The sequence below is a fragment of the Cebus imitator genome, unplaced genomic scaffold (assembly GCF_001604975.1).
Source record: "Cebus imitator isolate Cc_AM_T3 unplaced genomic scaffold, Cebus_imitator-1.0 Scaffold118, whole genome shotgun sequence".
Classification (NCBI taxonomy): domain Eukaryota; kingdom Metazoa; phylum Chordata; class Mammalia; order Primates; family Cebidae; genus Cebus; species Cebus imitator.
Window position 1 is genome coordinate 3,025,624 of NW_016107433.1, and position 13,773 is coordinate 3,039,396.

General features: G+C 42.0%; 2 protein-coding genes across 2 annotated transcripts in view; one reads left to right on the forward strand and one right to left on the reverse strand.

The window, feature by feature from the left end:
- Position 1: 1 nt before the first annotated feature.
- Positions 2-560, reverse strand: LOC108311773 (interferon-induced transmembrane protein 3-like). Its single transcript, XM_037742341.1, has one exon. It carries the CDS (start codon positions 552-554, stop codon positions 153-155), a length of 402 nt encoding a protein of 133 aa, XP_037598269.1. The 5' UTR covers positions 555-560; the 3' UTR covers positions 2-152.
- A 3,396-nt stretch (positions 561-3,956) lies between these two features.
- The window catches only part of NFAT5 (nuclear factor of activated T cells 5), a 131,206-nt gene continuing 121,389 nt past the window's right edge, over positions 3,957-13,773 (forward strand). The window contains exon 1 of the mRNA XM_037742253.1: positions 3,957-4,378. Within this exon, the coding sequence (XP_037598181.1) occupies positions 4,306-4,378 (73 nt within the window). The 5' untranslated portion in view covers positions 3,957-4,305. The remainder of the gene's footprint in view (positions 4,379-13,773) is intronic.

A 13,773-nucleotide genomic window follows, 5' to 3' on the forward strand; every position in this document is an offset into this window, starting at 1 on the left:
GCACGTGCACTTTATTGAACTCGACTGTAGAAAAGTGTGTGAGGGTAAAGGGCTGATACAGGATGGGCTGGGGGCAGGGCGAGGAATGGAAGCTGGAGTACATGGGAGACAGGTCAGGGGCAGAGCCCCTGGCCCGGGTGATTCCTCTGGATCTACTGATAGACTTGCAGAATCAGTATTGGGATGATGATCAGCAGAATGGTCATGATGATACCCAAAATCAGGGCCCAGATGTTCAGGCACTTGGCGGTGGAGGCATAGGCCTGGGCCCCGGTCAGGTCGCCAACCATCTTCCTGTCCCTAGACTTCACAGAGTAGGCAAACGCTATGAAGCCCAGGCAGCAGGAGTTCATGAAGAGGGTGTTGAACAGGGACCAGACGACGTGGTCAGGCACGGAGGTCTCGCTTTGGACGTGGATCACGGTGGATGTCAGGGGCGCAGGGTTGTGGGGAGCCCCCAGAGCAGCCACCTCGTGTTCCTCCTTCAGCATCTCATAGTTCGGGGGATGGTAGGTGCTGGTGGGAGTGAAGAAGGTTTGGACAGTGTGGTTCATGGTGTCCGGGGAAGAACGGCCGTGCTGGGGTTGCTGGGATGCTTCTCGGTGGGCCCTCAAGTTTTTTTTTTTTTAAAAGACGGGGTTTCGCCATGTTGGTCGAGCTGGTCTTGAACTCCCAACCTCAGGTGATCTGCCTGCCTTGGCCTCCAAAGTGCTTGGATTACAGGCGTGAGCCACCACGCCCGGCCCAGAGGAAGTTTTAAAAAGGTATATAGATGAAGGGGTAGTTTAAAAAATATATCATTAGACTATTTCAAATATCAAAGAAAAGGGGATGCAACTGAGACTTAAATGACCACAGAGGGAAATATGATTGGAACTAAGAATGGCATATAATTTACTAATGACACGGTGATCAGATAGTTATTTTTGATAATCTTGAATATCATGCAGGTCGCATTTTATTTTGTGATGACAGCAGAGCAAACACTGTTTACTAACGAATTTATTTGTGTTTTCAGTCACTGAAATTTGAAAGACAAAATGAAAATCTAGGTCTCTATGCTGTTGCAAAGTATGGCCAAGAAAACTAGCCACCTAAGCAGTTTTTCAAATAATGTGTCTTGGGCCAGGCTCAATGGCTCATGCCTCTAATTTCAGCATTCTGGGAGGCCAAGGCAAGAGGATCGTTTGAAGCCAGGAGTCCAAGACCAGCCTAGGCAATATACCAAAACCATGTCTCTGCAAAAAAGGGGTTCAAGACCAGCCTGGGTAATACAGCAAGACCATGTAGCTACAAAATCAATCAATCAATCAATAATAATAACAGAATGAATTAGCCAAGTGTGATGGCACATGCCTGTAGTCCCAGATATTTGGAAAGCTGAGGTGGAAGGATTACTTTGAAACTGGGAGTTTCAGTCTGCAGCTGCACTGAGCTATGACCCTGCCACTACACTCCAGCTTGGGCAACAGAACAAGACCCTGTCTCAGAAGAAAAAAAAAAAAAAAGAAAGAAAAGAAAAAAAAGAATATAGGTCAGATGCGGTGGCTCATGCCTGTAATCCCAGAACTTTGGGAGGCCGAGGCAGGTGGATCACCTCAGGTCAGGAGTTTGAGACCAGCCTGACCAACATTGTGAAACCTCATCTCTACTAAAAATACAAAAAAATTAGCCGGGGGTGGTGGCGGGCACCTGTAATCCCAGCTACCAAGGAGGCTGAAGCAGGAAGCAGGAGAATCACTTGAACTCGGGAAGTGGAGGTCGCAGTGAGCCAAGATTGTGCCATTGCACTCCAGCATGGGCAACAAGAGTGAAACTCTGTCTCAAGAAAAAAAAAAAAAGAACCTATCTCTGTAAAGACAGGTGCAAGCAGTGGGAGTGGGCACTGATTTTTGAAATAACTATTTAGATATAATCCGTGTTTAATGCAGGACCTAATGAGGTGAGGCCTGAGGCCACAGAATCCTTCTCGGAATTCACAGTTGAGGTCAAGCCACACTTTGGTGGGCCCCTTTTCACTTTGCTGTTACCTAATCAGGGGAAATCTGATTAACATACACAAAGAAGCCTCAATGGGGGAAAAAAAGGTCACAGAAGGGCAGAGAAGTATTGAGATAAAAAGGAAGAGGCCTTGCCAGTTCTCGAGTAGTTAATTAGGGTCAGAGCAGTACCGGGGATTTCCTGTACCCTAAGTTTGTGAAGTGATTACATAGGTCTGGGGAAAAGGGATCTGCTGAGAGTGATTCACTCAACTTTCTTAGTATTGTGTGGTGAATTGCATTTCCTCTCCACTACCCTATGTATTGACTAACAGATGGGGAAGGTCTCCAAGAGGTGTGTTTACTCCAATTCAAAAGCTATAGGATTTCAGTAGGCCTTGGCCTGTTGGGCAATGTGAGGTTTGAATCTTCCTCTCTCTAATAAATGGGGCTCTTATCAATCATGAAGGGACTTCCCTTGGGACTTGTCACAACAGCATGCAGTGGAGATGGAAATGTGAAGGTAGTTTTCCTGTTCTCCTTTGGGGTGGCTCTGAAAAGCTTTCTGAACCTCTGATCAGAGACTAATATTCACAGGGTTGATTACTACACAGAATTCAGTGAAGACAATTGGGCAACCTGAATCAAATGTTGAGATGGAAAGATAGGTGAGCTCTGATGACACACGTTTAAACTGTAGGTCTGCAAGTAAAACTTTGTAAAGGGCCCTGCCTCAGCGACGTCTGCACTGGGGGCCTCCTTTGCTAAGAGCTTCTTACCCCAACCCTAGCACTCCAAGTCCTGAGGAACTGCTCAATTTCACAGGAAAAAGCCTCTATAATTTATATCTATCAATCTATATATCTATCTATAAACACACACACACACACACACACACACACACAGCTAGACTGATTTTCATGATTTGTAACTATCCTTGTATATAAAATTAAAAAAAAAAATTCAAATAGCTTAAAAACCACTACTGACATCAATATTCCACACAAGATTTAAATTACTTCCCAAGATGCAGACCCTGCACTCCAGCTGATATTTCAATAACTTGAATAAAATTTTCTCAGAAGTCTATTAGAATCAGGAAACGGTCTGCGGTGTGAGGATTTTAAGTGTTTGCAACGGAAACTTTTGCTCCACGAACAGAAAAGCAAGAGCAAAAACTCAAATGCGTTTTTCCTCCATCCTTGCCTAGTCCGAAAGTTGAAAGAAAGAAAACTGGAAGAGTAGCGTTTAGGTTTGCTTTTTTTCTTCTTTTTCCTCTAGAACAGCCAGGTGGATTCACATGATCCAATTTTTTAATTGTCTTCTGTGTCTCACTCGGAATAACCCGGATGCCCCAGCACAATCAGAAAGATCGTTTATTGTTGTTGTTGTTTTTTTAAATAATTTCAGCCTCCAAAGGTGGGAGGCGTGTTGGGAGAGAAAGTACTTTAATTAAAAACAATCAATAACTTGACGTTTTTGCGATACGGTTTGCCATTTTCTAATTAAGAAATGGGTTCGACGGTCCCTTTGTAGACACTGCTATGGAAACTTCAAAGGGTTGGTGGCTGTCCAAGAGATGACACTTCGGTCCCCTGCGAGACCCACGGCCAGGCAGGCCGGGCCGCCGCCCGCTGCCCGTCTCTGGGGTCCGTCCCCGGCTCGGGCAGACACCTCGCTTTCCTCTGCTCTGTCTCCTGCGCTCAGCTCCGCGCGGGGCCGGCGCGCCGCCACCAGACCGGTGCAAATACCTTTTCCCTCCCCGGGGCCCCAGCGCGCGGCCACCTCCCAGCCTCCCTCCCTCCCTGGCGGCGGGGCCCTTTCCCGGGTCGGGAACAGCAGTTCGGGCCGCGGCGGCAGGAAGCGAGGCGCTTGTTGCTGCTGTTCCCTGGCGCGCCTCCCCGCCCTCCGGGGCCGCCGCGGCTCTTCCGCGCTCCCGGGCGCCCCCCCCATCCGCGCCTGCGCAGTGTTCCGCGGGGGGGCGGGGCTCAGATTCCTGTCAGCGGCGGCGGCGGTGGCGGCGACCGTCAGTTTTCGCTGAGGAGAAGCACGGAACGGACCCTTTGGCTCTCCCCCTTCCCCTTCCCCACCCTGAACCCCTCTCCTGGCCGCGGAGTATCAGTCCCTGTTGAGTTCCCCCTCCACCTCGCCTCCTTTTCCTCGGTCCTTGGCCCGGTGGAAGTCACTACCCTCGAGGAGGAGGCAGTGGCAGCCGCCCTCGCCTCGCCGCCCCCGGTTCGGTGCCCGCGGTCCCGGAGAGGAGGTGCCGCCGCCACCGCCGCTCCCCCCCTCCCGCTGCCCTCGGGCCGGGCTGGGTCGAGCTGCGATGCCCTCGGACTTCATCTCATTGCTCAGCGCGGACCTAGACCTGGAATCGCCCAAGTCCCTGTACTCGCGAGGTGAGTCAGGCTGGGGGGGTGGGGCGTGGGGGCGGGGAGACCGGGCCGGGGGAGACGGAGGGTCCCCGTCGCGGCTGGGGACGGCTGAGCCGCGACCCTGATGGTTTCTCTAGCCAGAGTGGGCAGAGGCCGAAGGGGTCTGGGTGACGGTGGAGGGGGCGTGCAGAGCAGTAGCGGCCCCTCCCCCGCGGAGCCGCGGGTAGCTCCGGGCCCGGATTCCGTCGGCCCCCAGGGCTCTGCGGCACCGGTCGCTCCTAGCAGTTTTCTGCCCGTCTGGCCCCGCCACGCTCCGCGAGCCGCTGGCATCGGCCTCCCGGGCTCGGGGATGGTCCCAGACTGGGCCCCGCGCTGGGACCGTCGCGATCGGGGAGCCGCGTCTTGTCTTACCCGGACCCTCCTCCCCAGCAAAGTTGCCCCTAAGCGGGCGTCGTGGCCTGGAGCCGGTTCTGGGTGCAGGGTCACCATTTTCCTCCCCTTCCAGCTTGTTTGTGCGCCGTCGTTCCACCCCCTCTCCCTGAGGCCTAATCCACTCCCTCCCCATGTTGGGACAGCCCCCCTCTACCAGGCGTTCTTCCTTTCCTCGTCATCTTCTTGCTGGAAAGGGCCCGAATTTTCTTTTTTTTTCTCTTCCCACCTCCGTGGCATTCTAATTACTTCTCCCTTCTCTTTTACAAAGATGGGGGTGCCTTCTCTGGATTGGTTTTATTCCTCTCCTCTCCCATGAGGACCAGCTCAGGCACAGACGCTGTCCTTTGAGAATTTTCTCTGCTTTTCCGTTCAAGGGCTGGTTGCAGGGAGGGGGCTCAGGACAGAGATTTTTCATTTAAGAATTCTTTTGGCTAAAGTCCGCAGGGGATTCCCACCATCTGAAATAATAGCACTGGAGCTGAGCTCTAGTCAGGTGAAATTCCTATACTGGACACCACAAGAATGTGTCAGAACAGGTTTCCTGTGCAAGGGGCATCAAAACCAAAATACTCCCACTGCGCTCTTTACCGCTTTTAAACCACCGGGAGGGGTCAAAAAACTTAACTGGATGGTTAAGTATTCATTTCACCGTACGAAAAAAAAGTGCCATTGTGAACCCCCTTCCTGAGAAATTCTGCTTTTGGTTTGATGTACCTGTTTGCTTATTCCATCCCCTCCAAAAAAGGGGACTTCACCTTCATAGTAGCGTCTCTAAATTGTGTAAGTGAATCAGAGTGCGATGGTTTACTCTGAAAGGTACTGGACTTTACGGACTGACCATTGATTTTGTACACAGAGTCCTACTTAGTAACTGTAGCCACTGTCTGTTGCTCCAATGACTTTAATTGGCTGCCACTATACTGTAGGATGTTTTTCGGGCAGCATTACTTGAAGTAGTTTAGAAATATTGTAGTTTTGAATGTTAAAAGAAAGAGACATATCAAGAAATGATTCTTAGAGCAGGGCTAATGTGTTAGAATTGAGTGCTAAAAATAGTCAAGACATTAACACCATTTGGGCAGTAGTCACCAGATAATTTTCCATGAAACATATACTTTATGAAAATCTAGGTTTAGCTTAGACCAGAGTAGAGGCAATTCAGCCTCTTCTGCGGGGAATGTATTCACAAATACGGGCTTTAGCTCTTAAAAATACATTGCAGTTGGCCAGGCATGGTGGCTTACGCCTGTAATCCCAGCACTTTGGGAGGCCGAGGTGGGTGGATCACCTGAGGTCGGGAGTTCGAGACCAGCCTGACAACATGGAGAAACCCAGTCTCTACTAAAAATACGAAATTAGCTGGGTGTGGTGTCGCATGCCTGTAATCCTAGCTACTCAGGAGGCTGAGGCAGGAGAGTTGCTTGAAACCGGAAGGCGGAGGTTGCGATGAGCCGAGATCGCCCCACTGCACTCCAGCCGGGGCAACAAGAGCAAAACTCCATCTCAAAAAATATATATATATATACATTGCAGTTATATAAGAGATGTATGCTATCCTTGGCATTTTTTCCTCATTCAGCATAAAAAGTACCTAATGCTTTTTGTGTTTTTCAGATTCTCTGAAGTTACACCCAACACAGAATTTTAATAGAGCTGGACTATTGGAAGGTCAGCAGAGTATCATTTTAAAGCATATTGTGTTAGTATGCAAAGGCTTTCTCTGAAATGAAGTTTAAATGGGAAAGTATGAAACTTTGCAAACTCACACAATATAGTTTTCTTCTGCAACAGTCTGATCCTTCTTTTAGAGCAGCTGAATGTTTCAGTAAATTTTGTTGCTCTGTGTGATGTGCTTGTTGGCTGTTGTATCTGCTTTGAGAATCATTGAAAAAAAATCATTTTAAATTGTGTGTTAGGTGTTCTACTTTAGAATTCCAAATCTTCATTTTAGCTTTTTATATACAAAATAGAATGTGAAAAGACCCAAAGATTAACATGAATATAAAAGAGTGACATAATTAGTTTTAAAACATAATTAGTTTTAAAATTCAGAATTTAGAACATTTATATGGTGAGCATTTCAAAATGATATGTTAATTATTTATTGCAAAAGCATTGATACCATTACTATTGCATTATACTTAAGGGTAAGGAAAGCCAAGTAATAGCGATGATGATTGAGCTATGCTTAGAAGAAAGAGTTTTAGAAAGTTCTGGAAATGTCGATAGAATCTGTAGATTAAACAGCTTACACTTACTTAGAAAACTTTTGGCTTTTAATATTTTAAGACATAAAATATTCTGTGTTATTTTTGTAGATTTTGAAGTGATTTCACAATATGTCATCTTTAAATCTTTGTAATTCTCGAATTGGACAGCAAAGATATTAATTTTCCAATTGTAGAGAGAGAAACTGAGGCTGAAATTAAGAAACCAAAAAAAAAAAAAAAAGTCCCACAGTAGAAGAAATAATACTTTCTGTGTTTTGGTTAGTGTTCTTTATCCAAAGCCAAGCTGCCACAGTGAAATATGCGTGTAACCAGTAAGAAACATTTTACCGTCTACTTTAAAAAGGCCCTAAATATTTAAGTTTGACTTGAGAAGATTTTTGCCGCCCTGGAAGGTAGTCTAGGATAGTGGGTGGAATGTGGGTTTTTGTAGTTGAGCTTAAATTTGAATATCAACTTAGCTACTTATTAGTTCTGTGACTTTGGGCAAATGGTTTTACGTCTCTAAACTTTAATATTCTTCCTTTTAAAATGTATTTGTCTCTTAAGTTTAGTGAGCCAATGTGTATTAAAGTGCCTAGTATAATGTCTAGCTTAATAAATGCTTTTTTCCTTTAATATCAGCTAAATTGTTTTAACAGTATAATTTAGAGCATATAAAATGTTCTCAAATTAATAATTGGTTATATTTGTACATATCAGAAGCCCATAGATATGTATTAGTGTGAAAATCAAATATTTTTAAAACTACAATTTGAAGTGAGAAATTTTTAGCAGTGTTTCTTAGTGAAGCAGATTTCTGGTTTTTAGTCATATTCAATTTGTGACCATGTTGTAGAGACATATTTGTCTGTACAAACCCATCCCATTTCCTGGGCAACAGACCATAGATTGTCATAATCATAGAGATGATCAGGGTGGAGAAAGACTTGAAAAAAAAAAGCATTAATTATTTAAGCAAATATTTTTAGTGAGCTGATGGAAATACAGCAACCATTTAGTATATATATTTACATGTTTATGCCTAAATACTTTTGTTAATTTTTCATTTTAGTTAAGAAGATTCTCAATTATTTAAAGTATGGCTACCCTTTTAGAAATAATAAAAATGTATGAGTATCAATTATGTGATGTCTCAAAAATTTTTGAGACAGGGTGTCTTAAAAAAGTTGTTTGCGTCTATAATGAAGTGTCTAATCTGTGCCACCTTGTTGCTATTTCTTTTTTATTATTGACATTTTAAAGACTATATAAAAGTAGAGAGAGAAAAATAATGAACCCCCATATACCCATCACCACAGTTTAGACATTGTCAATCTAATCTTGTTTCTTTTATCCCTTCTCTCCGAAGCTGGATTATTTTAAAACAAATATCAAATATCATATCACCTCATACATAAGTATTTCTGTATTATAGTGACTTATTTCTTACATTAATTTTTAATTACTCTATTTTATAGTTTGTAAACTATTTCTTGGAATATTCTAGTTTATTTCAGCAAAGTCTCTTGTGACTCTCCTGTCCTCTTTTTTTTTTGAGACAGAATCTTACTCTGTCGCCAGGCACCGGGCTGGAGTGCAGTGGCGTGATCTCGGCTCACTGTGACCTCCGCCTCCTGGGTTTAAGCAATTCTCCTGCTTTATCCTCCCGAGTAGCTGGAACTACAGGTGCACGCCACCACGCCCAGTTAATATTTTTCTGTGTTTTTAGTAGAGACAGGGTTTCACCATGTTGGCCAGGATGGTCTCTTGACCTCATGATCCGCTCGCCTCGGCCTCCCAAATTGCTGGGATTACAGGTGTGAGACACCACGCCCGGCCCTCTCCTGTCCTCTTTTTAAAATAGAGTACTGAAGGAGGCTACTGCTTCTAGTGTATAGTGTATCCTATAACCTTTGTTAAAATTGTAGGCCATGCTGCTAGATTTGAGTTCAAAATTGTTGCTCTTGACATTTACTTGTATGGCCTTAGCCTAATAATCTTTTTTGGTTCAATTTTCTCATCTTTAAATGGGCACAATAATAGTGTCTTATCCTAGGTAGTTGTGAAGATGATTTGAGGCAAATTCATGTAAAGCATTTAATTTAGCACGTAGTAAGCACTCAATAAATATTAGCTAAAGTTAAACAATTTTAAACAACTAAATAATATTTATAGATTGCTTACTATGTGCCAAGAACTTTACAAATAAGAACTCCAAGCGGGGCAGATCACTTGAGGTCAGGAGTTTGAGACCAGTCTGGCAAACATGGTAAAACCCCATCTCTACTAAAAACACAACAAAAAGAAATACGCCTGTAATCCCAGCTACTCAAGAGGCTGAAGCAGAAGAATCCCTTGAACCTGGGAGGCAGAGGTTGTGGTGAGCCAAGATCATGCCACTGCACTCCAGACTGGGTGACAGAGTAAGACAAACAAGACAGAGTGAAACAAACAAACAAGAACTCAGTGAATTCTCCTAACTACGCTTTGAGATGATGATGATTATCCCACTTTAGAGATGAGCAAATGAAGGCATAGGGAGGTCCAATAACTCACCCAGAGTGACGAGCCAGTAAATTGTAGAACCAAGTAGCCTCACTTTAGCCTAGGCTCTTAACTACTGTGCTACTAACTCACAATGGTATATAATATCAAGTATTGTCTAGTAATATTTATGTATGGATGTTTTACATCAATAGTCTAGATTTGCATCTATTAATAGTAATTAAAAACTTGGCCCAGAGTGAGGGGAATTTAAGTAATTGGTGTGATATAATTTGTTAATTTTTTAAATAGAATGTATATTTTCCAAATTAATTTTTTTTTTCTTTTTTGGAAACAAGGTTGGAAAACCTACACTTGGGTATTATTAAACTTTGCAAGTAAATTCAAAATGTCTACTATTCAACGGAGTTGAAATTTAGCCTTCCTATCAAAACAGTGCTAGTCTTTCTGGCAGTCACTTTTTAAATTTAATGTGATGATTGCCTGACAATGGGAAAAGGGTCCTGTCTAATTAATGTTATAATACATGGCCATTAAATGATGTTTCTGGTAACCCCACAATTAATATGTGATACTCTTAATAAAATAAAAATTATACTGTTACAATTATATTCAAAGTAACTTGTATTAAAAAAAATCCTAGACAAAAGTATATACCACATTTTTACTTTTCAATTCTATTCTTGTATATGTAGATATATATATATATATATATATTTTTTTTTTTTTTAAATAAAATGGTTTGCCATTAGTACGTTCAAATTTGAAGGCTAGAGTTCCTCTTTGTAGTGCCTGGGAAAAAAATTCAGCTGCAAAGAAAAGACACCATTTCTTATACATTCTATAATGAAAACTATTCATTTTGGCAAATGAAAAATTGACATAGAAATGACACTAAATGAAAGTATCATCATTCTAGAAATATAGAGATATAAGATGGTAGAAAAATCATAGATAAAACAGGAAAAATAAGACTGTAAACAAATTGGAAAGATAGGTAAATATAAACAATTTAAAAATGTTAATGATTTTGAAAGCATGAGTTAAGAGATCATATGTATCAAATGAAAGAACTGGTTAAATAAGAGCTGAATGCTGATCTGATACAATCTTTTTTTGTCTAGCTCTGTTGCCAGGCTGGAGTGCAGTGGCGTGATTTCAGCTCACTGCAACCTCTGCCTCTCAGGTTCAAGCAATTCTTCTGCCTTAGCTTCCCAAGTAGCTGGGACTACAGGCATGCACCACCACACCAGCTAATTTTTTTATTTTTAGTAGAGATGGGGTTTCACCATGTTGGCTAGGATGGTCTTAATCTCTTGCCTTTGTGAACTACCTGCCTTGGCCTCCCAAAGTGCTGGTATTACAGGTGTGCCCGGCCACAATCTTTGTTTAAATTAAACATTTAAGACTGGAAGAGTTTTTTTTTTTTAAATAGAGACGGGGTTTCTCCGTGTTGGTCAGGCTGGTCTCAAGCTCCCGACCTCAGGTGATCCACCCGTTTCGGCCTCCCAAAGTGCTGGGATTACAGGCATGAGCCACCAATCCCAGCCAAGACTGGAAGCTTTTTAAAAGAAAATGTGGGGCCGGGCACGGTGGCTCACGTCTGTAATCCTAGCACTTTGGGAGACCGAGGCGGGTGGAGCATGAGGTTAAGAGATCAAGATTATCCTGGCCAACATGGTGAAAGCCCGTCTCTACTAAAAAATACAAAAATTACCTGGGCGTGGTGGCGTCTGCCTGTAGTCCCAGCCACTAGGGAGGCTGAGGCAGGAGAATTGCTTGAACCCAGGAAGGGGAGAGTGCAGTGAGCTGAGATTGAGCCGCTGTACTCCAGCCTGGCACCTGGCTACAGAGCAAGACTCGATCTCAAAGAAAATGTGAAATACCACAATGAGGAGAAAATAAACTATGATTTTTTTTTTTACCACTGCTAATATGTTTGATATGGTGCTATACAGAATTATACTTTATAGTGCACAAATGGAAAATCCTAAACATAGTAATAATGTTTTATTGACTTTATAGAATATTTCTGATTTATATCTCTTCCTAGGGTCCTTGTTATATCACAGTTAGACCATAAATGCCTATGTTATGTATGAAGATATCTTTTTGGAAAAGGATTTTTTGATAACATTTAACATGAAAATAATCTATTGGATTTTTTCTTGTTTAGTATTTATCTAATAATCTCTATGGATCCATATCTAGTAAATTAAAAGTATTATGGAAATAATGCAGTTCAAACATGTCAAAAGTCATACCTAGTTCATCCCACCTTCTTGTCTTTAGATCCATCTCTCTGATTTCTTACCATCTGTTTTTGTGTCCCTTCCTAAACTCTTCTTCCATTATTTTCACTCAATACTGGAATTCTATTGCTTATTAAAATAAAAAGATGTAAATTCATATTCTAATCAGGTGATTCTTGGCCTGATTTTGATTTTCTGTTGACTTGAATTATTCCAGCAGTCCCCTAAAACTTCAAAATGGTAGTACAGAAAAATATTTCCTAGTGTGATTAGTATTATATATAAAAAATGGCTACTTTTTATATGAAAAAGTTGACTCATCAGATTATATTTTATATTAAGAGTAACAGGTAACTAGAGAAAAGTAAAGATCAAATTAATCTGAGAGATCAGTTAGGCCTGATTGTTTAGTGGCATAGGATATAGACTTGTTAACTTCAGAGAGGTAAAAGACAGTTTTTCAATAGAAATGTTGCTTATTAATTTATATTATTGTCTTTTCTTGCTGTTGCTAGGATTTCATGTTACACTAAAAAGAATCCTGTGTCCTCTGTTTGCTTTTGTGTTAGTAAAAGTCAAGGTTAAATAAACTAACAGGGTATAAGACTAATGATAATTATGTGCTTGAGTGAAAAGATAGAAATTTTCTTTATGGGTTAACTACAGATAATGGATCTAGCTTTCAGATAGAAATAAACCTGATGTTATAATAAAGTATGTATATATTTGATGATTTGAACTAAACGTGTTACATGAGAGTTCAGTTATTTTTATTTGCTCTTAATAGCTTTTGAAAAATAGATATTTTTCTTTCTTTTTTTTTTAAACTTTTATTATTTATTTATTTTAAGACGGGGTTTCACCATGTTGGTCAGGCTGGTCTTGAACTCCGACCTCAGGTGATCCACCTGCCTTAGCCTCTAAAGTGCTTGGATTACAGGTGTGAGCCACCACTCCCAGCCCGAAAAATAGATATTTTTCTCATTTTTTTTTTTTTGGTTTTTGAGATGGAGTCTCGCTCTGTCGCCCAGGCTGGAGTGCAGTGGCACAATCTTGGCTCACTGTAACCTCTGCCTCCTGGGTTCAAACGATTCTCCCACTAGAGCCTCCCAAGTAGCTGAGATTACAGTCACGCACCACCATGCACAGCTAATTTTTTGTATTTTTTTTTTAGTAGAGACAGAGTTTCACCATGTTGGCCAGGATGGTCTCAAACTCCCGACCTCAGGCGATCTGCCTGCCTTGACCTCCCAAAGTGCTGGTATTACAGGCATGAGCCACCGTGCCTGGCCCATTCTCTTTTATTTGTAATATTTACGTAGTAAATAGGTGATGATCATTATTGCTTCCCAGACATGAATGTTCATCATTCTCATTCAGGAAACATTGTGATTAGTCTTTTACTAAATATGGTGTTTAGTTTTGAAGATGAGAGAAGAACGGAAAAGTTTCTAATAGCTCAGTTGTTGATTATGTTTATATATATATATATATATATATATATATATATTTTTTTTTTTTTTTTTTTTTTTTTTAAGACAGAGTCTTGCTCTGTCACCTAGGCCGGAAAGCAGTAGCACCATCTTGGCTCGCTGCAAAGTCCGCCTTTCGGGCTCAAGCAATTCTTCTGCCTCAGCCTCCCAAGTAGCTGGGACTACAAGTGTGCACCACCATGGACGGCTAACTTTTATATTTTTTAGTAGAGTCGGGGTTTTACCATATTGGTCAGGCTGATCTTGAACACTCACCTCGTGATCTGCCCACCTTGGCCTCCCAAAGTGCTGGGATTACAGGTGTAAGCCACTGCACCTGGTTGATTATGCTTATCTTTATAAAATTAGTTTTATAAGAGGCTGAGGTGGAAGGATCACCTGAGCCTAGGAGGTCAAGGCTGCATTGAGCCGTGATCATGCCACTACACTTCAGCCTGGATGACAGAGTGAGAACCTCTCTTAAAAAAAAAAAAATGAATAATAATAAATAAATAAAGGAAGAAAAGAAAAAAATAGTTGTTTTTTTT

Coding starts and splice junctions, on each gene's coding strand:
- LOC108311773 (XM_037742341.1), bottom strand. CDS start 554: ATGAACCACACTGTCCAAACCTTCTTCACTCCCACCAGCACCTACCAT.